The sequence below is a fragment of the Anoplopoma fimbria genome, chromosome 10, assembly GCF_027596085.1.
Source record: "Anoplopoma fimbria isolate UVic2021 breed Golden Eagle Sablefish chromosome 10, Afim_UVic_2022, whole genome shotgun sequence".
Taxonomy (NCBI): domain Eukaryota; kingdom Metazoa; phylum Chordata; class Actinopteri; order Perciformes; family Anoplopomatidae; genus Anoplopoma; species Anoplopoma fimbria.
The window spans coordinates 11,519,723-11,542,673 of NC_072458.1; the positions used below are offsets into that span (position 1 = coordinate 11,519,723).

A 22,951-nucleotide genomic window follows, 5' to 3' on the forward strand; every position below is an offset into this window, starting at 1 on the left:
AACCACAGAATCTTAAAATTAGCCAAACTCGATAATAAACAACTATTTTCTACGCACGTTCTACAATTTGTTTGACGTTAACGTGCCCTTATACGCAGTTATGCTGCCTGACAGCGTTTAACAAGAGGGTTCATCTGTTCAAATAACAAATGTTTACAGTCTTTCCTCTCACCTGTGTTGACGCATCGCCACACCTGTCGCCCCCCCGTCGCGCCAAAGAAAGAAAGGACTCCTGTGAATGAACATTCCGCACATGCGCAGTAGGCCCCGAAACGATGACTTCCTGCTAAATAGTGCTCCCTAACAACAGACAAAGCTTAACACTGTGGATTCAATTGAAGACGCTTAATTAAAAGCGTTTCTCGTTCACCCCTTCAATGGTAAGACTGGTTTTGATCATGTTTGGTGTGTTGGGAGTGTTGTGTTGCGATAAGCAGTTGGGTGCAGCGGGGCTGAGACGCTTTCACGCGATGCCACTTCAACACCCTCTGCAATGGCTGCTGATCCCGACTAATTTCTGGAGCGGAAAACTTTCATGCCCGGGCCAAACTAAGTAACGCTCAGAGCTAGCTAAATGCTTTAGCCGCCACTAGCCCCGGACACGTCAGCGTGTAGGCATGTATAAGCGACCGAGCATGACACTTTGAGTTTCCATAGAGCTGACAGAAAGCCGCCTGAGCAGCGCGTCTCGGTGCCGACGATGGTGAGCTAACGCCGCTGTCGGGAGGCTCTCGCGGTGCTGTCTACGTGCTGGGGCGCTACGCTCAATGAGTGTCTGTCGCTACAGTCGCTCACGGCACCAGTCCGTGATGGTTGCCCATGTCTGGCTTCATATCTTGACGGTGCAGATGAAGCTCCAACCTCCCCGTGTTCAACGGAAACGTAAACAAGCCCCTGTGTTTGCAGGGACTGCTTGGACGTCAGACTTCACCTTCACAGCCGACCGTCCCCGGCTGGGTTACTTGCTGGATCCAGCTAACGTAGCGGTGGTCTGCTAACATTTGCAGATGGCACAGATGTAACTTCACTGAGTTGATGCTATGATGTGCCTTTTTCTTCTTCTTGCGTACGGTGCTGGTTTGCATTGTGCAAGACAAGTAATACCGGACACATGGGTGTTGGTGGCGAAAATATTGAATTGATAAGCCTCCTTTTAGATGTAAATAAATAGTAAATGTCATCTGAAGGCTCCCTGGTAGTGGTTTGTTTTCAGATCCGGCATTTTCCAAATGATTTCCCAAAAAGGAACAACTATGATATAATAGTCTGTAAAAACTATGTATCTTATTTATAGAGATCAGTTGGAGCTAATTGCTTCCTTAACCTAGAGAGCATTACAATTAAGCTATTAACTAAAGTGTTTAGTAGACAAGCAACTAATTCAAAACTAATTAAGAGTAAACTTAAATCAAATCTATCTCTAGTCGATTTCTCTTCTTATAACGAAATACCTCTGATAATAAGCAGCTTCTTCTACTGTCTCAGAATATAGTCCATTTCACTTTTATAATCACTACCAAATCACATGTTTTCCAAGAACCCTTTTTAGAAAAATATCAGAAAGTTAAACAACTATAAACATTACATGTTTGTCTATTCAGAGTCATTCAAACCCAAACTAATGTTACACAGATGTTAAACGAGTCGAAAGAGGACAATACTCAGTGAAAACATTGCACACTGAAGTCGTGGACGTTGTTGCAGATATGACCGTGTGTTCCGTGTGGGCCGTGTCGGGTCCACGCTGGATGTTTGGTTTAGCCGCTGCTCCACCGACCCCCGGTCTGCGGTGCTCCTCTACACTGCAAGCCCTCGAAAGCTGCGTGTCCCGACGGATCCTGTGTCGGTCGGTGTCGGTCCTCGGGTGGCGCTATTCAACCCGCGTGTTGTTGCGATGCTGGCCGAGGAGAGGTGACCGCGGCTCCGTTACCAGGGCAACAGCTGGAGGGAACGGTGGCTTTGAGTTCAAGTCTGGAAACAGAGCAGCGGTGTAGAGAAACCTGTCGTCTCTTTGAGAAAGATGTATTCATTAAACCCGGGTGTATTGAGGTCGGGCGGATCATTTATAGATGATCTTTTGGGTTCTTGGGCCAATTGGAGTTTATGCAAATGCAATAAATATCTACAATGCATATGTATGCGGTTTGATCTACCACCAGTACTTCATCACGTGGCCTTATTTCCCTTCAAACGGTCTTTTTTCTTTTTAGTCCACTTACACAAGCTTGGCATTTTGTCAGTTAGATAAATGTCAGGTGGGTATAGGACAGTTGAGCGCGAGGCGGACCAAACGAGGTTAGATCTTATCCCGACTCAGAGGCGATCTATTGATACGACAGCTTGCACCTGAGCAGCTAATGCTTCTGGAGAATATGTTTTCGTTGAGCGAAGGTTCAGGTCACATGTAAAGTGGCACGCTTCCTTAATCCCCACGGTAAATAATAATAATAATAATAATAATAATAATAATAATAATAATAATCAAGCCTTTATTAGTCCCACAATGGGGAAATTATTTCTCTGCATTTAACCCATCCCGGAGGAGCAGTGGGCTGCAATGAAGCGCCCGGGGAGCAACCTTGTGGTTACGGGACAAGCGCTCTACCTCATGTGCACACGCTCGTGCTGGGGCCTTAGGGCGACGTCAGTGAGGGGGGGATTAGAGCAGGGTGCCCGGCTTCCCCCGTGCCGCCACCTCCCCGCTGATCAGCCACAGCGATAGCGGCGGTGTGCATTGATGTGCATTTATGAAATACGAGGGGGGGGGGGATGTCACGCGTCGGGGTGTCACGCGTCGGGAGCACTACATAAGGCTTGTCCCTCCATTGATTCAGTCTATTCTCTGTTGTTTTGTGTTGGTCTCTCCCGGTGGTGGTGTGAAGCAGGGTCCGGACAGGCGCTCCCGGTGCAGAGAGTAGGCTGTGCCGCAGACATGTCGGCTCGCTCCGCTGCAGAGATGGTCGACTCGCAGGAGCTGCCCGAGCTGCCGGTGAGTCCGCACGCGACAGACGTCACCAAATGTTTTTTTTTATTTGTACTTTTTTTACTCCTGTACGTCGAACGATAAAAGAACTTAAGAATGCAAGAAATGATTTCACTGTGATTTTGTATCAGCTGTTTTTTTTTTTTTTTTTTTTTTTTTTTTTTTTTTTTTTTACATCTTAGAATGTTTTATTTTTGTGGTACTGTGTGTATCCACAGTGTTTTGCTGCTGTACTGAACTATTGTTTTGATGCTATAGAGCAGCTGTTTGCGTGATGAAATACTACATAAAAGAATACAAACAACTATTGTTAAAAAGTAATATTAAAGTGTTTTTAGTTTTGAGCTCAAATATAGAGGAGAAAACGATTAACATCACAGTCCTGAAGCAGCAGAGGAAATAGAATTACAAGTGAAAACCTTTCTCTGTAATCTTTTTGTGTGTTTGCAGACAAAGAAGCCGAGGCTTGATATCGACGGTGGACTGGAGAAAGAGCCCAGGTTGGTCTTCGGTGACATCTGTGTCTGTTTTAAAAAAAAAAAATGTTTTTGAACTTTCTGTTTGATCATTTTGATTGAAAAATGAGTTGACTGTTTATTAGTTGACTGTCAAAAAAGAATTGACTGTTTATTAAAGAAATCATTTTTACACAGTAGATTGTTTTACTATGTGAATGTTACCAGCAGACGTTCTATAATTATAATGGATTCTTTTTGCTCTTCCAGTAATTTAGGTGACGATAGGAGTCCGGCTGCAGTGTTGGGTTCATCAGAGCAGGAGAGCTCTTACTCTGCTCTGTCCACAGCCCAGCTTGATCCAGGTAAGTAGAAAATGTGACCGCATTGTTCCTGTAAGCAGAGGTGAACGACATTTCATAATTTAGTGATAATGAAGTCATTATATTTCAAGAAAAGCCAACCTGCCCTCTAGTCATCTGTGCATTACGTTATTGCTCTGCTGATATGGTGGTATTCCCTTTCAGGCTGTCTGACGGACACAGAACCCCGTTTGGGTCTCTGGTCTCTGGATGAGACACCGTTTAGGAAAGCGACTGTACGTTAACAAAATTGAAAACACTTCTGCCGTTGGCCATAAAACTGAACTCGTGGCTTCAAAACTGTAGTCCACAAACCAATGGGTGACATCACAATTTACACCAGGGAATGCTAAAAAAACATGACCATACGACTAAGAGTTACCTATTCTATTATGACTTCCTTCTTGAAATCTCTGACTATTATATTTTTTTAGCTATCAGACTATAATTCCATCTTTTGGTTGATCTTATTCTCTTGCTCGACATCGCTTCTTCCCCTTTTCCCTTTAAAGACCCGGAAACCCTCTGCTATGCCTGGAAGATAATGACACGTTGTGTGATTTTAGGTGATCAGGAGCAGTCCGACGCAGACAGAGGGGCGGCAACTCAGGCATGCGGCGACTCCATGAACTCGTATGCACATTCTGGTATGAACAGAAACCTTGTCGCTGTTCTAAACGATGCACATTAAACGCCTTTTTATTTTATTTTTTAAAGAAAAAAGCTGCTGCTACGTGTCAGTTGAACTGAAGCCTTGTTGTCTTTTTAACAGCCACGGACTCGGCAGCGACATCCGAATACACCCAACAGGTTTATCAGGGAAGCAAGTGAGTACACTGAATGTGAATATCTTGTCATTCATCACGTTCTAATGTTACGCAGATTTAGGTTAGGGAAATTGAAACTACAATTCGTTGGCAGCAAATTTGGGATGAGTTACACAGCAAGTATTAGCGTCATTGAAACAAAGTGCTGCAACAGCCAGGTTCATGCAGAGACTAGTATGGGTCCTCCATTAGTTTTTTTTTTTTGTATAAATTCACACACTACTGCATTAGGTTCCTCTGCCAGATTTAGGCTGGCTTTCCTGTACTGTATATTATTCCAGTGTTCCTAGTCATGTGTGACTAAATATCAAATGTTACGGTGAGGTAAATACAGTTTTTGTGTTGCCTCGGTGCCGACCATCTTCCGTGCACCAGTACAAGTAAAAACACAGTTTTGATCCCTCATAGTACCAGTTGTTTTGAACATGGTTTCTCTTTCTTTCAGCCCGGCAGTGACGTCGTACCCCAGTCAGGTGGCCTTCCCTCTGCTGGCCCAGTCCACCGTGTACTCCGCCTTCCCCCAGACAGGCCAGAACTACGGCCTCCCGCCCTTTGGTTAGTCCCCGCTCCCACCCTAACAGCCTATTTTTAACACTGTCTGCTCACTAAAACAAAAGCTAGCATCACACCTTTTTTATGTCACTCTGCTTTAGAGGCCTTACTGTGCTTTGGCGCTGTCGGAATCAATTTTGCTTCGTGATCTCCGCTTTAACAGACCTGCCTCAAACTGAAGGACCCGGTTTCTTAACTTTTGCTCCATCCTCAGTTATCCACTTCCCCCCGCTGCCTCTTTCATTCTCCGCTTCCATGCTCTCCTGTCATCTTCAGGTGCTATGTGGCCAGGCATTAAAACAGAGACAGGGCTGCCTGAGGCGCCCTCTGGTGGCCAGCCTGGGTTTCTCAGCTTCAGCCCTGCATATACCTCAACCCAGCCAGCCCAGCTGCACTACTCATACCAAGGCAAGCTTCAACCTCACTCTGCCTCACAAGACAACGCTGTCACACCCTCTGCAAAAACCAGAAGCGCTGAGACTCAAAGATCTTGCGGTGGCACAGCTCTGTCTTCCTCTCTTGTTGCTCATCACCTGAAATACTGTGTTGAAATACTTTTTTTATTTATTTTCCTCGGGCACTGTTTTAGCTGAGCTCTTTCTCTCTCCAGGCTCAAGCTTCACAACATCCAGTGTGTACTCCAGCATCCCATCAGCTACGGCTGCCACCACAACCTCCACCACAGCGGCCCACCAGGTAAGGAAGATGTTTAGTGTTCCTCAATGTGTCTCCATGATTATTCTCAAGCATTCTCCTGTCAATCAGTGCAGCATATGAGAAGAAAAGACTTAATTAATTAAATATTCAGCAAACATGAAAACCAAAATTGTATTGTAAAATATTTTGGCAATCACATATTAAAAAATCAGTTTTTAATATGTGATTCTAATGTTTCTCCTGCTTTTGTTTGAACATGTAACTTAAAACGCAGTTTATGTAAATATCCCTGATTCATAAATGTGAGGAAATGTTTTGGAAAACACCCAAATTAACAATTGATCCTCCTGCCCAGAGGATCATTTTATCTATTAATCTCTCTATTTCAATTTCATCTTTCTGCATAATGTTTGTCAGACCGCCTCATGGATCACAATTATTCTTTTTTTTATTTCCTCCAGGACTTTAGCGGCTACAACTCTCTGGGCCAGAATCAGTTCTCTCAGTACTACGCTCTGCCTCCCAGCTACGTGCCTGCTGGCCTGCCCAGCAGCGAGGACCACGGTGCCGGCGCTGGAGCGGCCGGATATTCAGCTGTGAAGTCGGAGCAGGCCGCATCAGCCGGGCTGCCTCCCAGAGGTAACTTCAGTTCTTTGATCACCACATCCAGCATCCTTGTGCTAGTTTGAGACATAACAGAAGAAATGTATTCTACAAGTGCTGATTTCCGACTTGCTTGGTTTAAGATGCGTCCCCACCAGAGAACCTCCCGGCAGGTGCAGCACTTCCTGCCAGCGTGGCCGTCCCCGCTGGAGCCAGAGATCAGGACGAGGTCGGACGCAGGAACTCTGTTGGCAAATCCAAAGGGAAGGGCAAGAGGTCCGATAGCTCCCCGCCTGCTGAGAGTGACCTGGAGGTGAGGAAGTCGGCTGTATACTCTTCATGCACAATAAACAAAGCTTTAAGCGGGTGTTTGTCTATCATTTGACTTCGCAGCACTTTAGAGTTTAAGACAAACACAACAAATCACCACATTAAAAAGGTTGTATATCATCGTTGTAAATGTTGTTTCCCTTCAGTTGTAAAAAAATAAAAGTAGATAAAATGATTTTTAAAATGCAAAGTGTAATGTTGATTTTTCTCCTCGTTTTAGCGCATCTTTCTGTGGGATCTGGATGAGACCATTATTATATTCCACTCTCTGCTCACCGGCTCCTACGCGCAGAAGTTTGGCAAGGTTTGTTTCTGTAAATACGCAAAAAGTTTGAGCACGCAGCATGAAATGTAAAAAGTCTGACTCTGTTGTGTGTCTGCGTTGTGTTCGTTCAGGATGCAGCGACGGTGCTGAACTTGGGCTTGCAGATGGAGGAGCTGATCTTTGAGCTGGCAGACACTCACCTTTTCTTCAATGACCTGGAGGTAAAGTGAGATGCATTCAGCCACGGCAGGAAGGGAGTGTTCACTTTTATCTGTCGGTCACATAAACCCTCCTAATCGTAAGCTCCCAGACCTCTGTAGAAAAATTTCAGATGCTCCTTCCAGGGGTTAACCAATCAAACGGCAGCTTAAATTCTATGTTCACACTAAATGCAAACAAATTTCCGCCTGGTGTTACTCACACGAGTTAATCCACAAGATCATTTGTGTTTATTTGCGTCGCTCATGCCATGGCAGACATACTCTGGTATTCTCTGCTGTTGCAAAGATGCTTAATCTCAACCTTAAGACTGTATTATGACTTTCCCAACTCAACATAGATGCTGTTGTCATGGCACAAGTGAATACATGTTTTGTTGACAGTTTGTTTTCTTTAAGGAATGTGATCAAGTCCATGTTGAGGACGTTGCTTCTGATGACAATGGACAGGACCTGAGGTGTGTTATATACAGAACAAAGTATTAGCTGTATTTATCATGACTTGGAAGCAGTTTTTTTCCCTTGTCCAAACAAATCACAAGTGTTTCTCTCCACTTCAGTACCTACAACTTCTTGGCGGATGGCTTTAATGGTTCCAGTGGTGGAGGGGCATCGGGAGCCACCGCAGGGGTCCAGGGAGGCGTGGAGTGGATGCGGAAACTGGCCTTCCGCTACCGCCGGCTAAAAGAGATCTACAGTAACTTTAAAGGGAATGTCGGAGGTGAGTTTGCAGCAGTGATGAATCAGTTTTCCCCACGTGAAGTTTGAAATGACACGCGCACAACAAAACAGGGGCTCATGAAAACTTTATATAGTAACAGTAAAACAGTGTTTGGAAGTTCTTCTTTCATCTTGCCTATCATGCTTTTAATGGCTGTCTTTAAAAGGACGAGTGTGTTTTAAAATATCAGATTGAAATGATGTTGGTGAGGTTGTATCCTTAAGGCGTGTTGTGTCTTTCAGGCCTGCTGAGTCCCATGAAGAGGGAGCTGCTTCTACGGCTTCAGTCTGAGATCGAGAACGTTACAGACGCGTGGCTCTGCACGGCGCTCAAGTCACTGCTGCTCATCCAGTCCAGGTCTGAGCGGAGGATTATTACTTAAAAATCTACTACTATACTCTGCAGTGAAATGTGTAGTCATGAGAATTATTAGATTAAAGGGACAGCTGTATTACACATTACCATCAGATTTAGTAACCGTTTTGGCTCAGTGACCATAATGAATTATCTTTAAAAGGCAATGTTTATTCAGAAGATGATGCAGCCTTTGGTGCTGGTTAAAAGGACAGAAGAATAAGCTTGGCTGCTATTTTCCTGTGATGAATTTGCTTTGAAAAATCTTAAAATGTATGTTTTTATTAAGGTCAAACTTGCCAGTGTAAGTGTAAAGTCTGTCCTCAGCTTTTTGCTTTTATCTTTGAGGCCATGTTAATGTATGTACTGTATGGTTGTGTGGTATTCCACCAACAGGGGGAAGTGTATGAATGTGTTGGTCACCACCACTCAGCTGGTTCCAGCTCTGGCCAAGGTGCTGCTCTACGGCCTGGGAGACGTCTTCCCCATCGAGAACATCTACAGCGCCACCAAGATAGGTACGCATGAACACAACGCTTCCAGCACGATTCAATCTCCTCTCCTGTGGCACAAAAGAGGGAAAGCGTTTTTAAATGCTTCTTTTATTGATCTTTTGTTTTCCCTCTGGTCTTCCTGTCATGCAGGGAAAGAGAGTTGCTTTGAGAGGATCGTCTCTCGCTTTGGGAAGAAGGTGACTTATGTGGTGATCGGTGACGGTCGAGACGAGGAGTTTGCAGCAAAACAGGTGAACTTCGAGGTTTTTCATGTCTCCTTACCAATGCCTGCTTTTATATGTTAGTGCCGGTGTCCACATAGTGTCTGTGTAGCGCTTCATCCTAGCGCTTTACTGAAATTGAAGCTCTTTTTTTATGTTTCTATGACAACATTATCTTGACTACCACACCAACATCCGTTGTATGATAGCTACCATAGTCCCCTTGCTTATATTATCTATTTGGTCCGCTATCGGCCGATCTGCTCCTACAAACAGGCTTTTCTATGAGTCTGTCCGACATAGAAAGCTCAGGACAAACAGACAAAAACAAGCTTCCCATCCATTTTCCACAGTGACGTCGCCAGCGCTTTTCTGTAAAGTTCAGCGATTTTCTCCTCTCATTGGGGAGTTACTGACAAAAGACTTTGGCGCTCGAAACAGAAAACGCTATGTTGACACAGGCTCTTAGTTTGTAGGCTGTTTGCTCAACTAAAGTTGCGTTTGGTTATTCCTCAGAAACCTTTCAAAGGCGGTCTCTGTGGCTCTCGCATTGTTTGTTTTTAAAGGTGTCCATGTCACCTGAGGTCCTTACAAATCCAGGTGTGGGCGTAACCAACTGGAAAGATTAATAAATCATTGAAACAATTGAAAGATTGACTCTCTGGAGGACACTGTTCTGGACAACAGTTGCTATAGTTACCTAATGTTAAAACAGGTTACCAGCATGCGCATTTTGCAGCGATCCAAGTTTGTCTTTGGCTGCTAATCTACCATGTTGCCTGTGTTTTACCAGCCTGGTTCCACACTACAATGAATCGCCAAATATTTGTTTATACAAATGATTCAAATGGAATGGAAATCCAGTCTGTGTGTTGGAAAAACACTGGCTGACAATCTGTTCGTCTGTCTCTCTGTCTGCAGCACAACATGCCTTTCTGGCGTATCTCCACTCACGGCGACCTCGTGTCCCTGCACCAAGCGCTGGAGCTGGACTTCTTGTAAAGAAGGTGGCGTCGAACGCCGCACACCAAAAAGGGAAAATACCCGGTCGTTGTCCTGTCGGTCTGCAGAGTGACATTGAGCGAGGAAAAACCCTCAGCAACTCCCCCGAGACGACACTCGCTAGCATATTAGAAAATCTGCCCTCACTTGACAATTTATGACTGTGTGTGTGTGTGTGTGCGTGCGTGTGTGTGTGTGTGCGTGTGCGTGTGTGAGAGACGCACTGAGGGCGGAGCTGATCGCCAGAGACGGACTGGATGGCGAGTGAAGTTTCCTCGCGCTCCCTCCTCTACGGCAGCTAACCTCACCGCGGATGAAACTGGCACTGATTTGGACACAGAAGGGAAGACATCCATTTTTTTTTTTTCTCCTCTTTGGTTACATTGTCTTTTTTTAAGTAGCAAAATCTCCTGCAGTGAAAACAATCCCTCGTCTTTTTTATTTCTCTCTCTGAATCTAAACAACCAAAGGGTCACTGTTGGTTGTTCTCTTTTGTTGTTGCTTTTTATTTAGGCTCTGTGTAACTGAAAGAATAACATCGAAGCATATTTGTTTTAAAAAAATCTCTCTCTGGGTTATTTTGCACTCATTCAAAGACTTACTGAAGGTCATCAAATAATCCCACTACTATCCTACCATGTAGCCATTCAACTATCTTAAACGCGGAACTAAGCGGTTAAAAACATGTCACTTGGTCATGACTCGACCACATTGCACAACCAGTCAGCTGTCCTGACCTCCGCTGTGTTTCGACAGCAGTGTGTGTAAAATCTGTGGTCAGTGAGCATGTGCTGAGAATCCGAGGTGCCGGACAAACTTCCCTGTGACACTGCGATATGATACCAAAGCTGGAAGCAGCACAAACCGACCACTGATCAGTTTCACAATGACTCGGGGCTTTTCCAGTGGAATCTCCTGACCCAGTAGTAGTCCTAGTATTCGTGTATTAGTGTTCCAAATCCATTCTACATATTACTTCTAATACAGTATGTACTGCATACTTATCGTCTATCAGTAATATGCAAAAAAAGAATACATGCATAACCCTTTAAGCCTTAGAAGAAAATGACATATATGCGACAATGTGCGAATGTTAAACTAAGATTATTTTATCTTTTGTTTTTTAAGTTATCTCTCGAGCTGTTTAGTCACCCCATTTTAAAACTTTTTTTTACCCACCTTTTTTGCCGTTGTGCATTGCATTGTGGGATAGTATTGTCCAGAATTGACTCTATTTAGTCTCATACTGTCTGGTTTGATCTTTTTTCTAGTGTGAAGACCCTATATACTGAAAACCTGCTCAGAATTGGATTTGGGACACGCAGTACCCAGTAAACAAAACTGTGTTTGCCTTAAAAGTTGTTAGACACGATTTTAAGAACACAGCTTTTATGGTATATTAAGATCCTTGAAATCCCATAAGGCAGGAAAATATAAGGGATGGCACCCATGGGTGGATTACTGAGCTGGACACTGAGCCTCTGTCAGTGAGCGCTACGTGTCGTTGTAGAGTCACAGAGCTCCGATAACACTAGGGATGTCCTGATTTTCGCTCCCGATCCTTATCAAAGTCATTTTTTTCCTTTTAGACCGAGACCATTACGGGGGCGGATATTGGCTTATTGCTGATATGTCTGTCCGTTGTGTATCTTGGATATGTAATTTAAACAGTGTCTCCGTTACATCATTTATCCACCTGAGAGCACTGACGTGTTTATTTTCTTGCTCAATAAATGTATCGCTCAGGATACATCTTGGGCACAAAAAGAAAAACAAATCTAAGGGATCTCTATCAAATAAGTAGTAAATACATTTAGTTGAAAACCTGACCACAGATAACGGCTGTGATAACTCGTCCATCCCCAGATGCCCAATGTCTCGTAATCCGTCCGCGTGCTCCCTCTCAGCCTCTTGTTTCAGCTAACATGTAGTTCGGAGGATCACAATCACTTAAGAGGTTTAATTTCAAAGTTTCCTCTTCTCTTAGTGATTACTTTTTTTGTAGCATCTGATCTCAGTAGGAGAGCAGGATACATATATCAGATAAAATCTGACAAAACCGGTAGAATTACATTTGAATACTCGCACACGTTGTCATGTTGCTACAAATCAGAAATGCTTTGTTAATGTTACTGAATGTCAAATCGATGGTTTACCCAAAAAAATAAGCATACTTTTTCCAAAGACATCACTGAACATGTTTTTTCAGTTTAATTTGATTAAGCTGACTTTCATTGTATTAGTTAGTAAAAACTAGAGCTGAGTAAAGTATTGATGAATAACAAACTATGTTCTTGATTATTCAATTAATCCACAAACAATTGACATTTTTTTTAGTACGCAAAGATAGAACAAACAGCTAGCTAGAGGAGATATTAGCTGAATATTACAAAGTGTTGGATTGGAATCACTGACTGCTCCTTTTTAGGTAGCGTGGATATACATCCATGTAAACATGCAGCAGGTCAGTGAACGTGTTTTTCTCTTTATATTACTACAGTCCAAAAGCCAAAACACTTTAAATTTGCTATATTGGAATTAGACTAACTGCAAGTATTCCCATTAAAACAAGTAAATCTTTTGAACTTTTGCTTTAGGGTTTCAGAATTAAATGAACAATAAGTAAATGTCAAAATAGTTCGCAAACTAATCATCAATTAATTAATTGTTTCAATTCTTAAAACGTGGGTATTCATTTTTGTGAGACAACTGCGACCACAGAATTACCCAAATTTTAAGCCACATGACAAACGACGACCTCGCGGAGGCGTATTGGAGGAAAAAAAATCAACAGAAAGGGTGATGACCGTGCAATACATTTCCACTTTGCTCATTAACTGTGCTTATAAGGGATTTTTCACGTGTCGACGGTGAGAGTAGGAGGGATCGACACCCCCCCCCCCCCCATCATGAGATTATGACTGAACAATACTGAGGAAGATTTCGTATTTACACACACATGCAGCTTGACCGTTAAGAATGTGTATCTCTGTGTGTGTGTTTTTGTTTGTCTAGTGTGACTGTGCATATTTATATTGTGCCTTTTAACCATCATCTGTATGCATAATCTCAAAGGGAAATATGTAAGGCTTTGTTTTGTTTGTTTGTTTGGTACATGTATCACTGAGTTGTTTTATTATCCAAAGTGTTATCTTACTTTCTTTTCTCTTTTTGTACTTTTTAAAGTGTGTTTTTTTTTAGTTTTTTTTTATCTATACATTATTTGATTTGATTGTCCTATCTGCACTGTATTTGAGAAGGCCTCCTTCTAGAAAATGATACATCCATTTTCAGGAGAAAAGGTTTGTGTTGGTTGCTCAGTGTTTGATGAAAACAATGGAAAAGATGGCTTACTATCACTTTGCTGTCTTGTTTTTTTTCAAGAATGGATATCTCAATACAGAGTGATAATACATTTATTCGTTTTACATAAATTTACTTAATGTCTGCTTTGTATTAGACTTCTGCTTCCTTTTGAAAAGGAGATTTATTTTGTCGCTGTCAAACGCCCGCATCGCTTGGAGACAATCATCTAGGAACGCACGGTATTTTTAACGCAGATAGTTCAAGTTCAAATTGTTCAGTCTTGCTAACTGAGTGAGAACAGGTAAATGGGCTCATCTGTCAGCTCTGACACACAGCTGAGAAAACTTAGGAGACCATTTTTCAATCTTTGTATTTTCATTTTTCTGCTTATTGTATGTGTTTTCTGTGTATATCTTTACCGTGTCTGCATGTAACGTCGGTTTTGAAGTGTACCATGGCTGTTAAATGTTTGAGGCTTTATTCTTCTATGTGTCCTCATTTTATTTCCAATGCCAAATACTGTTTTGTTTTTTTGTTTTGTTTTGTTTTTTAAAGTGTGTTTTGTTTTTCTGTTTAAAAAAAAAAAAAGGGAGAAAGAAAAAGGATTTCATCTCATCTTCAAGGACCTGTGAGGATACATGCAGGGTTATGTAGAGAGCCTGAATGTTATCCTGTAAACTGAACACTTATCATAATAATCAATGCTAATTTAATGACAATAATCACTATTTTCCCTCTCAGTAGGCATTTGGGACCCGGACACAGTCCTGCAGGTTTTCCTGTGTACCTTAGACACTCAATACAGTGTAAATAAACTTTAAAAAGTTTCAGACTCAAGTATGTGTTTATTATTTGTTACTGTGAATTATTTATTTTTTACATAATATTAACAAACATCTAGTATAAATATACTATTTGAAACATTTCAATTCAAACCATGTCGTTTACAAGAAATATTGCTAAACTGGAAGAGCCACAAAGGCCAAAGGCATCCCCTGCCAATGCATTTAAATGTAGTCAATTCTCATCTATCAGTTTAGTACAAAACTCGTTCAGTTTCCCTGTTCAGTGTTTCTTAGCTGAGCCTCAGGGGAGGAACAAATGGAGAATAAAATACAAAAAAAGATGAGCTATGAATGAGAGGCTATATAAATCTAGTGTGTCTACATTTAGAGGTAAATACTGAATGTAAATACACTGAGTTTCGGTTTTAGAAAAATCGTGACCATAAATAGTATCAGAAATTAGGTTTTATTTCAGTAAAATCCGAAGGACTTGAAACCATTTCAAGTTTTTTGTTTTTTTTAAATGGTACTGAAACAATATTTCTTTTATAACATAATGTACATTTTTCCGTTTATAGTAAAAGGAGACTCATTTGTAAAATGTACCATTTTATTGGTATAGCAATGTGAAATATATATTAAAATATTCTAAATAAATAAACAAATCAAATAAAGGCAAACAATCAAAAATATCAGAAAATGGTTACGTAAATATGATCAGGCCATGTCCATATATTGTATGATAAGTAGATATCATAGAAAAGATCAAGGTCGTGTCCATATATCGTTAGATAAGTAGATGTAGTGAAAAGATTGATTTTTTTTTAAATAAGAATCCCATCACAGGCATTATAAGCAGGAGGAACAGTTACAGCAGCAACAAACTATTAATATATACATGTGAACCTATCCTTTAAAATGAAAAATAAAATAATGATTGGCATCTTAAAGGCTTCGGTCCACAGCAGCACCAGTTAATAAAGTGAAGACGTTGTCTACAGCAGAATACAGCTGTTATACAGCTGAATCTGTTGTTCCTTACGGAGCAGGCCCCTGTCCTTCTATCCCACAAAGCCCCATGATCTGGACTTATCGGGCTGGTCGAGTCAGCGTGACTCGGTCTACCCTTGGTGTGGATGTCAAGTGATGCAGGTCAGGAGTAGAAGTTCTCAGCCAACTTCCTCATTCTTTTATTGCAACGTTTAGTGTCTGATGCTGGAGCGCTAGGCCCACTGCGATCATGAACGTCTATGTCTATGTCCTCCCTCAGCTCTATGGACTCACAGTAGCTGTCGGTTTGAACATCTGGGACCCCGTTACTGGCTTGGGACATAGGAAAATCTGTTTCATCACCAGACCATGCATAAATCCTAGTAGGTCCCTGTCCCTGTTGAGTGACTTCTCCTTTCAGCTCCTCCCTGGCCAGGTTTGGATGGTAGCACTTGTAGTATATCATTTTAAAAAAGAGGCCGATAATGTAAACTGCAACAACGCTGACAGCGATGATAACGGCATACAAGGGTGGAATTTCAAAATAAGGCGGTTCTGTGCTCATCTTCCAGCACCACAGACCGCAGAGGAGGGAAATATCAACCAGCATGTAGGCGTGATACAGCAGGGTCCGGTACCTCGTCTTCCCCTCCACCACGTTGAACCAGTCGAAGTACCAAATGAGGCCCACGGTGGCTCGGTAGAGCCACTCCCCGCAGAGGCTTTCCATGAAGTCCGTCTTGGATCGCCACACGCAGAAGAACAAGAACATCCAGGAGCAGAAGAAGTGGGCGAAGATGAAGCAGGGCAGCACGGAGGCGAAGAGGGCGAGGGCGGCGAGGCGCGACGAGATGAGGAGCAGGTTCCACAGGAAGTAGACCAGCGATGAGATAATCTGCTGCTTCTCCTTGTCGGGCAGGAAGGAGCGCAGGGAGCGGTGGTACATGGTCACGCTGAAGGCGATGGCCGAGGCCGACCCGAGGGCCTTCAACACTGAGGAGGAGGAGGAGGAGGAGGAGGAGAGGAGGAGGAGGAGGAGGAGGAGGAGGAGGAGGAGGAGTCATTAGCGAAGCTTCAACAAACTGTCAATCTGTATTAAACCTCAGAAAATATACTTCCACTCAACGACTTCAAGACCTAGAAAGCACAATTAAGAGGACATTGCTTTGAACTTTGGGTTTTTTTTTTTTTTTAAAGGGTCAGTCCACCAAAACTCAAAAAGCACATTTGCTCTCTACTAGTATCTGGCCATACAGAGATATCCCTCATTCTATTTATGCCTTCATAACAATATAATAAGGTACAATGATTATTTGAGATTATCCACAGAGCACAGAGTCAGCAGTTTTGTATTGTAACTCTGTATAAGCTGTATAGTAATGATGTTGACATTTCTTGAAATGTAGTAAAATGGAAATACTCGAATAAAATAATAATTTCGGCTCATCTTAATGGTATTTTAGTACAGAATTTGAGAAAATTCACTTAAGTTATGTTCCACCACTGGCTTTGGATTGTTATCCGTTTGGAGAGCATCTCTGAAGTGTAAAAATATAGAAGAGAAGCATTCAGGACCCCACATTGGCCCTTTTCACTGCTACTCAGAGTCTTTAAAAGACACACTTCTAATTTGCTGCTTGAGCCGATCTTTTGCTCTGCATCGGTGCCTCACAAGTCTGCCACGACCCCCCCCCAAAAAAAAAATCCACATCCACGCAAATCTACACTCGAGACACGCCGCACCTGTGACGGGGTCGAGCTCGCCGCGCTGCAGGATGATGGTGAGCATGAGGACGAGCTGGGGGGCGCTCTCCGAAAACGTCTCTATGAGCCGCAGCATGCTCAGGTCGTGGCTCAGGTACACGGCGAAGCCCTCAGGGTCCTGGATCTGTGAGTAGGAGCTGCACAAGGAGATCTCCACCACGCCAGCGTGCCTGGGAACACAGGAGGTCATGGAAGTTAAATTCATTTAGTCAAAAAACTGTAATAAAGTGCTCTGAAATCAGATCTGATTATCTGTAAACAAACAAGCTGTGGTATAACTGGTGTTTCCACTATTCCTGAGTCATTGTGGTCCCATAAATGCATCAGCGTAAACAAAATGACTCCTACACACATACAAACACACACACATACAAAAAAAGGCTAATGTAACAACTAAATACCCTGAATTGTGTACCACATTTAGAGGAAATGAAAGGGAAATGGTCATTCATAGCGGCAGTGCAGCACAGTTGTTCCATTCAGATTATTTATCTACATTACATTTCCCATAAATGGAAGTGTTTTTCGTGAACAGACGCGGGTGGGGTTCACAGCTAACGGAACCACAAGTGAAAGAGAAACAAACTACTAACAATCGCGTTTTCCTACATTCTCACCCAGCTTCCCACACATGCCACATCAGAAGTTCACACACAGCCTGAGGCATTCTGAATACCCAAAGGTGGATGACAGTGAACAAGGCTTACACAACCTGAAGTAGATTCCCAGCTGCAGCACATGAAGGAACTTGAGCTGGCACTGGCTCAGGCATTTCTCCACCTTGGTCTGCCTCTGGAAGTCCTCGTAGCTGTACCACAGCCAGCTGAAGGCCTGGACGAGGACGGACGAGCCCAGGAGAAGCAGCAGCAGGATGCCGAGGTTGGCGTAGTCTTTTTCCTGGTAGAAGGACACGACGGCATATATGTCCAACGCTATGTCGAGCAGCAGGAACACCAGACCCAAACAAATGAAGAGGAAGTCCACGGGGGAGTACTTGAACACACCCATAGTGTCCTGTCAAACTGAAGCTCACATATCCCCGTCTCACACTAACTGCCTGCTACATTCTTTGGGACAAAGTTGGCCCTGCGTCAGTAGCTAGAGAAAAAGAAAGACAACTGAAAGTGAGCAAAGAGCAAAGGTTCAGTGTTCAAATACTGTGTAACCCCTCCTACAGGCTGCTGCTTTAGGGTTACGTAACATCTTAAAGGAACACTGTAGTAATATAAGCATGACCAGCTTACACACGTACAACTCACGCTGAAGGCATACAATTAAGTAACTTTAGTGTAAAGAAAAACAAACAAAAAACAATTAAAATATTACATCGTTACCACTTTAATGATTGCACATGGCAAATGAGGTAAAATATTAACAACCAGTAATAACCTTGACTTTTGAATTCAACAGTTTGTTGACAAAGAAGTGGATCTACAACACTTTGTATGAACCTTCATAGAAAAACAAACAATCCACGGTGAATTCACTTTTAGAACACCTGAAAAACAAAACTGCCTAGAATAATTAAGAGTTAGACAGTTTGTACACAGATACCAGAGTTAACAGACACGTTTGACACACGTAACATTTGAACAAGTTAAACAAACAATGGATGAGCGAACAACTATAACACAATAGTGGTTCTGTACCAAAAGCCGATGTGATGTCACCTGTCGTTAAATATTGTACCAACAATTATCAGTTTACGTGTAAAGAATAAACACTTGAACTTATTTGCACACCATCAATATCATCTTGATAAAACAACCTGTCCAGCGGTGTCAAACAGCTGTTTCACTCAGTAACAGAACATAGATATTACAAAAGAAGACCTTACGGTCGAGTCTACATTCAAAGTCCTTCAAATAGGTTCCAATAGTAGCAGCTGTAAGAACAAAACACACATAAAAACACAACACACACTTTTTTTATACCCCTTGCAGTCATGTAAAAACCTCAGAAATCCAGTCTTGGATGTTAAATTTAAAGCTTCATGTATTTATTATTTTTATTATTGTATTTTTTGTATATTTATTTGTTTGTACTTTAGTAACACAAGGCCTACACACAACAGCAACTACAAACCCATATAAGTATATGGTATATTTGGGAAAAAGTTATCCCCATGCCTTGTACAATTTTAATTCATGTGTAAATTTATATTTGCTTCGTAGATAATGTATCAACTAGCTTTCAAATTAGCTTATTTAAAACCCCCAGTTTCAAGTAGAGTTGATATATATGACAATGCATACAGTGAGATCATAACAGTCAGAGATTTTTTGAAAAGAGTTAAAACCGTGAAAGCTGTCCTCTTTAATATCTATGGTGGTATTAGGACATTGTGGCACGGTTGCAATTCAACAAGCAGGTTTATGGCATATTTGCATCAATGTGATGAAGTGTCTGGATTAGTAAAAACATTTTAAAGAATAGTTTTTTCCAGGAATTTACAAATATCACAATATGTGTACTGATGTATGATGTACGTATGTACTGAGATGAGAATGATATTATCCATATTGCTCACTTTTTTGGTTAAAATGCTGTTTTTGAGGCTGTAATTTGGTTCATAATATACTGAGCACCTGGTGAAATTTCAGCACATGTAGGAAACAGTCTAGAGAAAGTTTGTTGCAGACGTTTTTACAAGCAAAGAGGGTAAAATGTATCAGTAGAAAACTTTTGGCCGTGACGCACAAAAAGCCAGTCATCACAGATGTGACGACTCCGCCCCATTTGTGCTATCAGAGTTTCTAATGAATCCTTTCTCTCAGTAAAAACAAGTGGCGTGGCAGGCCATCCGCTGGTTGAGGAGCTGGGAGGGCAGGGCGCCGTCCTGGATGGAAAAGTCTCTGAAGGACACCGCTGCGTCGGGCAGATCAACGGGCAGTCCCGGGTCCCTCACCGGCGGCCTCCACAGCTTGGGGTGGAAGCAGCAGTAGTAGAGGGCCTTAAAGAGCAGCCCCAGGAGGTAGATGTGAGGTAGAGCTATGAGCAGAGCCAGGGCGTACGGCTCGGTCTGGACAGGGTCCCTGTAGCACCACCAGGTCGTCAGCAGGATCACTCCGTCCGTGGTGATGAAAGAGTGGTAGATGATGCTCCTGCTTCGGGTCTGACCCTCTGCCACGTTAAACCAGCTGAAGTACCAAATGAGCCCCACGGTGGCCCGGTAGAGCCACTCCCCGGCAACGCTGTCCATGAAGTCCGTTCCCTGCCGCCAGGCCCACAGCGCGAAGACGGACCACAGCATCAGAAAGTGGGCGGCCATGTACTCGGACAGCACCGAGGCGAAGAGGGCGAGGGCGGCAACGCGTGGGGCGATCAGCAGCAGGTTGCACAGGAAGTAGATCAAAGAAGAGCACCAGCCCTGCTTGGCCTTGTCAGGGAGGAAGGAGCGCAGGGAGCGGTGGTAATCCACTACCATCCACGCTATGGAAGTGGTTGATGCAGCGATGCTCACAACTGCAAAAAAAAAAGAAGTTACACCATCAATGTAGCGACACGAGAGGAAGTGAACACACCTTGTGATGTTTCACCACAACCCAGATAATGTGTTTTCACCAGCCAAACTGGGGCGCTATCTTTGATTTACACATAATATACAGTCCCCGATTGAGGAAGTTTACTTTTCTCGTGGGGTGGAAGCAAATCCACCTAATAGGGAACTCACACTGAACGGTCCTGGCCTTGTTTGTGGTCAGCATGACATAGATCATCAGGGTGAGCTGAGGGGCGCTCTCACAGAAGGTCTCGATGAGCCGGAGCATGCTGAGGTCGTGTGTCAGGTAAACGGCGTACTCTGACCCTTCCTCTTTCCGCCACCAAACCCTGAAGCCCTGTCGTATGGCGGAGATGTGCCTGCGTGGAGAGAAGGAGGCCATTAACAGTGCGTGACACGTAGAAAACTGCTTCACATACCAAAACCCACGCAGCCAAACAGCCTCTTATGAGGGTGAATAGAAGCAGACTGGCATGACGCATTAGGCTCATTTGTGCTTTTCATACCTCATTAACTCATTTTTGCATTTTATGCAAAGAATTCTTTTCTGACACACTGGTTTTGCTAATTACCACACCTGCGTTTATATTTGTGGTCACAGCACCTGTCAAATGTTATGAGCTACTTGCTCTGTAGGACTATCCGGTTTCTATTATTAACAGGTTGAGAGTGAATACGCCTTTTTCTCTATTAATATACACTTGACAATTTACAATTGTAAATTTTCATATTTTCTGTTTTAATTATATCTTATATTATTGCACTGTGTTTACTGTTACGCACCTATCACCTAGCCAAAATCCTTGTATGTGTAACGTACTTGGCAATAAACAGTTTCTGATTTCTAATTCCTGCAGCTGAGTCAAGATTAGAGTCTTAGCACTTATTGTATTTGTATTAGTTTGTTGCACTTATTGTATTCGTATTAGTTTGTTGCACTTATTGCATTCGTATTAGTTTGTTACACTTATTGTATTCGTAGTAATTTGCTTCTGCACTATACTTTTGCTCTGGTTTATGCTTTTAGATGCTTGTTTAAGAAAGGAGATGCACTTATGACTTCTGGTGACTAGTAGTTCTCTTGAATACCTGTGTTGAATACACTTCCTGTAAGTCGCTTTGGATAAAAGCGTCTGCTAAATGACTGTAATGTAATGTAATGTAATGTAATGTAATGTAATGATTAAAGTGTGTTTGTATGGTGCGTAAAGTCATGTAACCTGTTTTATTGTGATGTTAAAAAAAAAACAGACAAGCATTTGCAGACAAACTTATTTAACTGACCGTGAGGATGTTTGAATAGTTACTCTGGTTTTTGATCACACATTGTTGTGATGATATAGCGGCTTTACTAACGTTTACACAGTTGTTATTCTACCTGCAAAGGAAACCCAGCTGCAGCACGTGTAGCACGCCGGAGAGCTTCACCCGGTCCCCGAGGAACACCACCGTCCCCGAGGTGTGCGCGCGGAACCCCGGCAGCTCGCGGTCATACTTCAACCAGAACCAGCTGAACGTCTGGACCACGACGGAGGACAGGACCATGAGGCCGACCAGAACCCCGAACCAGATGAAGTCCCCTCGGTAGTAAAACTCGGCGGCCACCCACAGGTCCGAGCCCCAGTCCACCAGGAAGGTGCACACTCCGACCACGGAGAAGGCGAAATCGATCCAGGAGTATTTTGAAAAAGTCGCGCGCTCCATGTCAGTTGTTCTGTTGTTAGCTAGGTCAGTTGACCAACCCACCGACCTGTTGCTGCTTAGCTAACGTAAGGCTAACGTCCTGCACCGTTATCCTCCTCCCGAAGCGACGTCTCGCTCTTCAAGCCACTGAAGAAAAAAGTTGCCAACATTTTTTATTTTAAATACAGTCTGAACTCACTCAAATAGTTTGATATAACAAAGTCTCAGGGATGGTTTCAGGAAGACAAGTGTGTGGAAAACAAAACCCTCCGACACATATGAGAGAGTCTGGTGTGTTTGTAACGATCCCCCCTGTCGTTGTTGTGGTTAGCCCCGCCCACCGCGGCTCCTGAGTGTTGCGACCGGTCGCAAATCCAGCACATAAAGGTTTTAACACGTGAAGGACCTCGCCACATGTTTGACGGTCAACCTGAAAACGGTTAGTCGATCGTTTGAGTCGATTGTCGGTAATATCAAAATGAAAAATCCCGAAAATGATATAGCCTCTCAAGTGTAGTGGTGGAAAACAACAGTGCATTTACTCAAGTACATTTAAGGTACTTGTAGTATACTACTACCTTGTAGTTGTACTCTAATTCAGGTTTTAGACCTGACCTTTAGTTACTACACTTTGCAGATTCTGATTAATAATTATAATCATTCAAATTAAATATGATGATCCTAGTGGAAGATTTAACTTAATCGATCTCTGTCTGGAAATGTGAAAGCTACCCATAACGTACAATAATTGGTTCAAATGAGTCCCACTTTTACCAGCTTAAGATAAAATAAGATAATCCTTTATTAGTCCCGCAGCGGGGAAATTTGCAAACATTAAAGCCAACAAAATATACAAGTATCAAAAGTCAAAAGTAGT

At 42.8% G+C, this 22,951-nt stretch overlaps 3 protein-coding genes across 6 annotated transcripts; 1 reads left to right on the forward strand and 2 right to left on the reverse strand.

Moving 5' to 3' along the window:
* The first annotated feature begins 205 nt into the window (after positions 1-205).
* Positions 206-13,940, forward strand: eya3 (EYA transcriptional coactivator and phosphatase 3). 3 transcript variants are annotated; one of them, XM_054605445.1, is made up of 19 exons: positions 206-380; positions 2,883-2,989; positions 3,434-3,483; positions 3,709-3,803; positions 4,367-4,447; positions 4,573-4,627; positions 5,073-5,182; positions 5,456-5,587; positions 5,790-5,875; positions 6,298-6,475; positions 6,583-6,752; positions 6,990-7,073; positions 7,166-7,255; positions 7,652-7,710; positions 7,813-7,973; positions 8,216-8,330; positions 8,724-8,845; positions 8,972-9,072; positions 9,964-13,940. In XM_054605445.1, the coding sequence occupies exons 2-19, from the start codon at positions 2,933-2,935 to the stop codon at positions 10,042-10,044; spliced, it is 1,827 nt and encodes a 608-aa protein (XP_054461420.1). In that variant the 5' UTR covers positions 206-380; positions 2,883-2,932; the 3' UTR covers positions 10,045-13,940. The 3 variants fall into 3 exon arrangements, with proteins under 3 accessions (XP_054461420.1, XP_054461421.1, XP_054461419.1); XM_054605444.1 differs by having other exon boundaries at positions 207-380; positions 2,886-2,989; XM_054605446.1 differs by lacking the exon at positions 5,456-5,587 and having other exon boundaries at positions 2,886-2,989.
* Positions 13,941-14,188: 248 nt separating this feature from the next.
* On the reverse strand, positions 14,189-18,009 carry LOC129096800 (XK-related protein 8-like). Of its 2 annotated transcripts, none has more exons than XM_054605447.1 (3): positions 17,602-18,009; positions 16,869-17,059; positions 14,189-16,118 (listed from the first exon to the last, which is right to left on the reverse strand). In XM_054605447.1, the coding sequence occupies exons 1-3, from the start codon at positions 17,895-17,897 to the stop codon at positions 15,289-15,291; spliced, it is 1,317 nt and encodes a 438-aa protein (XP_054461422.1). In that variant the 5' UTR covers positions 17,898-18,009; the 3' UTR covers positions 14,189-15,288. The 2 variants fall into 2 exon arrangements, with proteins under 2 accessions (XP_054461422.1, XP_054461423.1); XM_054605448.1 differs by having other exon boundaries at positions 17,597-17,749.
* Positions 18,010-18,254: 245 nt separating this feature from the next.
* On the reverse strand, positions 18,255-22,342 carry xkr8.3 (XK related 8, tandem duplicate 3). The gene is made up of 3 exons (XM_054606198.1): positions 21,770-22,342; positions 20,563-20,750; positions 18,255-20,354 (listed from the first exon to the last, which is right to left on the reverse strand). Exons 1-3 carry the CDS (start codon positions 22,093-22,095, stop codon positions 19,663-19,665), a joined length of 1,206 nt encoding a protein of 401 aa, XP_054462173.1. The 5' UTR covers positions 22,096-22,342; the 3' UTR covers positions 18,255-19,662.
* Between the last annotated feature and the right edge of the window lie 609 nt (positions 22,343-22,951).

Excerpts from the sequence above, each read along its gene's own strand:
- eya3 (XM_054605445.1), top strand. The coding sequence starts at position 2,933 with ATGTCGGCTCGCTCCGCTGCAGAGATGGTCGACTCGCAGGAGCTGCCC. Across the intron at positions 3,484-3,708 it reads GGACTGGAGAAAGAGCCCAG|TAATTTAGGTGACGATAGGA; the intron begins GTTGGTCTTCGG and ends TTGCTCTTCCAG. Across the intron at positions 8,331-8,723 it reads CTGCTGCTCATCCAGTCCAG|GGGGAAGTGTATGAATGTGT; the intron begins GTCTGAGCGGAG and ends TTCCACCAACAG.
- LOC129096800 (XM_054605447.1), bottom strand. The coding sequence starts at position 17,897 with ATGGGTGTGTTCAAGTACTCCCCCGTGGACTTCCTCTTCATTTGTTTG. Across the intron at positions 17,060-17,601 it reads CAGCTGGGAATCTACTTCAG|GCACGCTGGCGTGGTGGAGA; the intron begins GTTGTGTAAGCC and ends CTGTGTTCCCAG. Across the intron at positions 16,119-16,868 it reads CGAGCTCGACCCCGTCACAG|TGTTGAAGGCCCTCGGGTCG; the intron begins GTGCGGCGTGTC and ends CCTCCTCCTCAG.
- xkr8.3 (XM_054606198.1), bottom strand. The coding sequence starts at position 22,095 with ATGGAGCGCGCGACTTTTTCAAAATACTCCTGGATCGATTTCGCCTTC. Across the intron at positions 20,751-21,769 it reads CAGCTGGGTTTCCTTTGCAG|GCACATCTCCGCCATACGAC; the intron begins GTAGAATAACAA and ends CTCTCCACGCAG. Across the intron at positions 20,355-20,562 it reads CAAGGCCAGGACCGTTCAGT|TTGTGAGCATCGCTGCATCA; the intron begins GTGAGTTCCCTA and ends TTTTTTTTGCAG.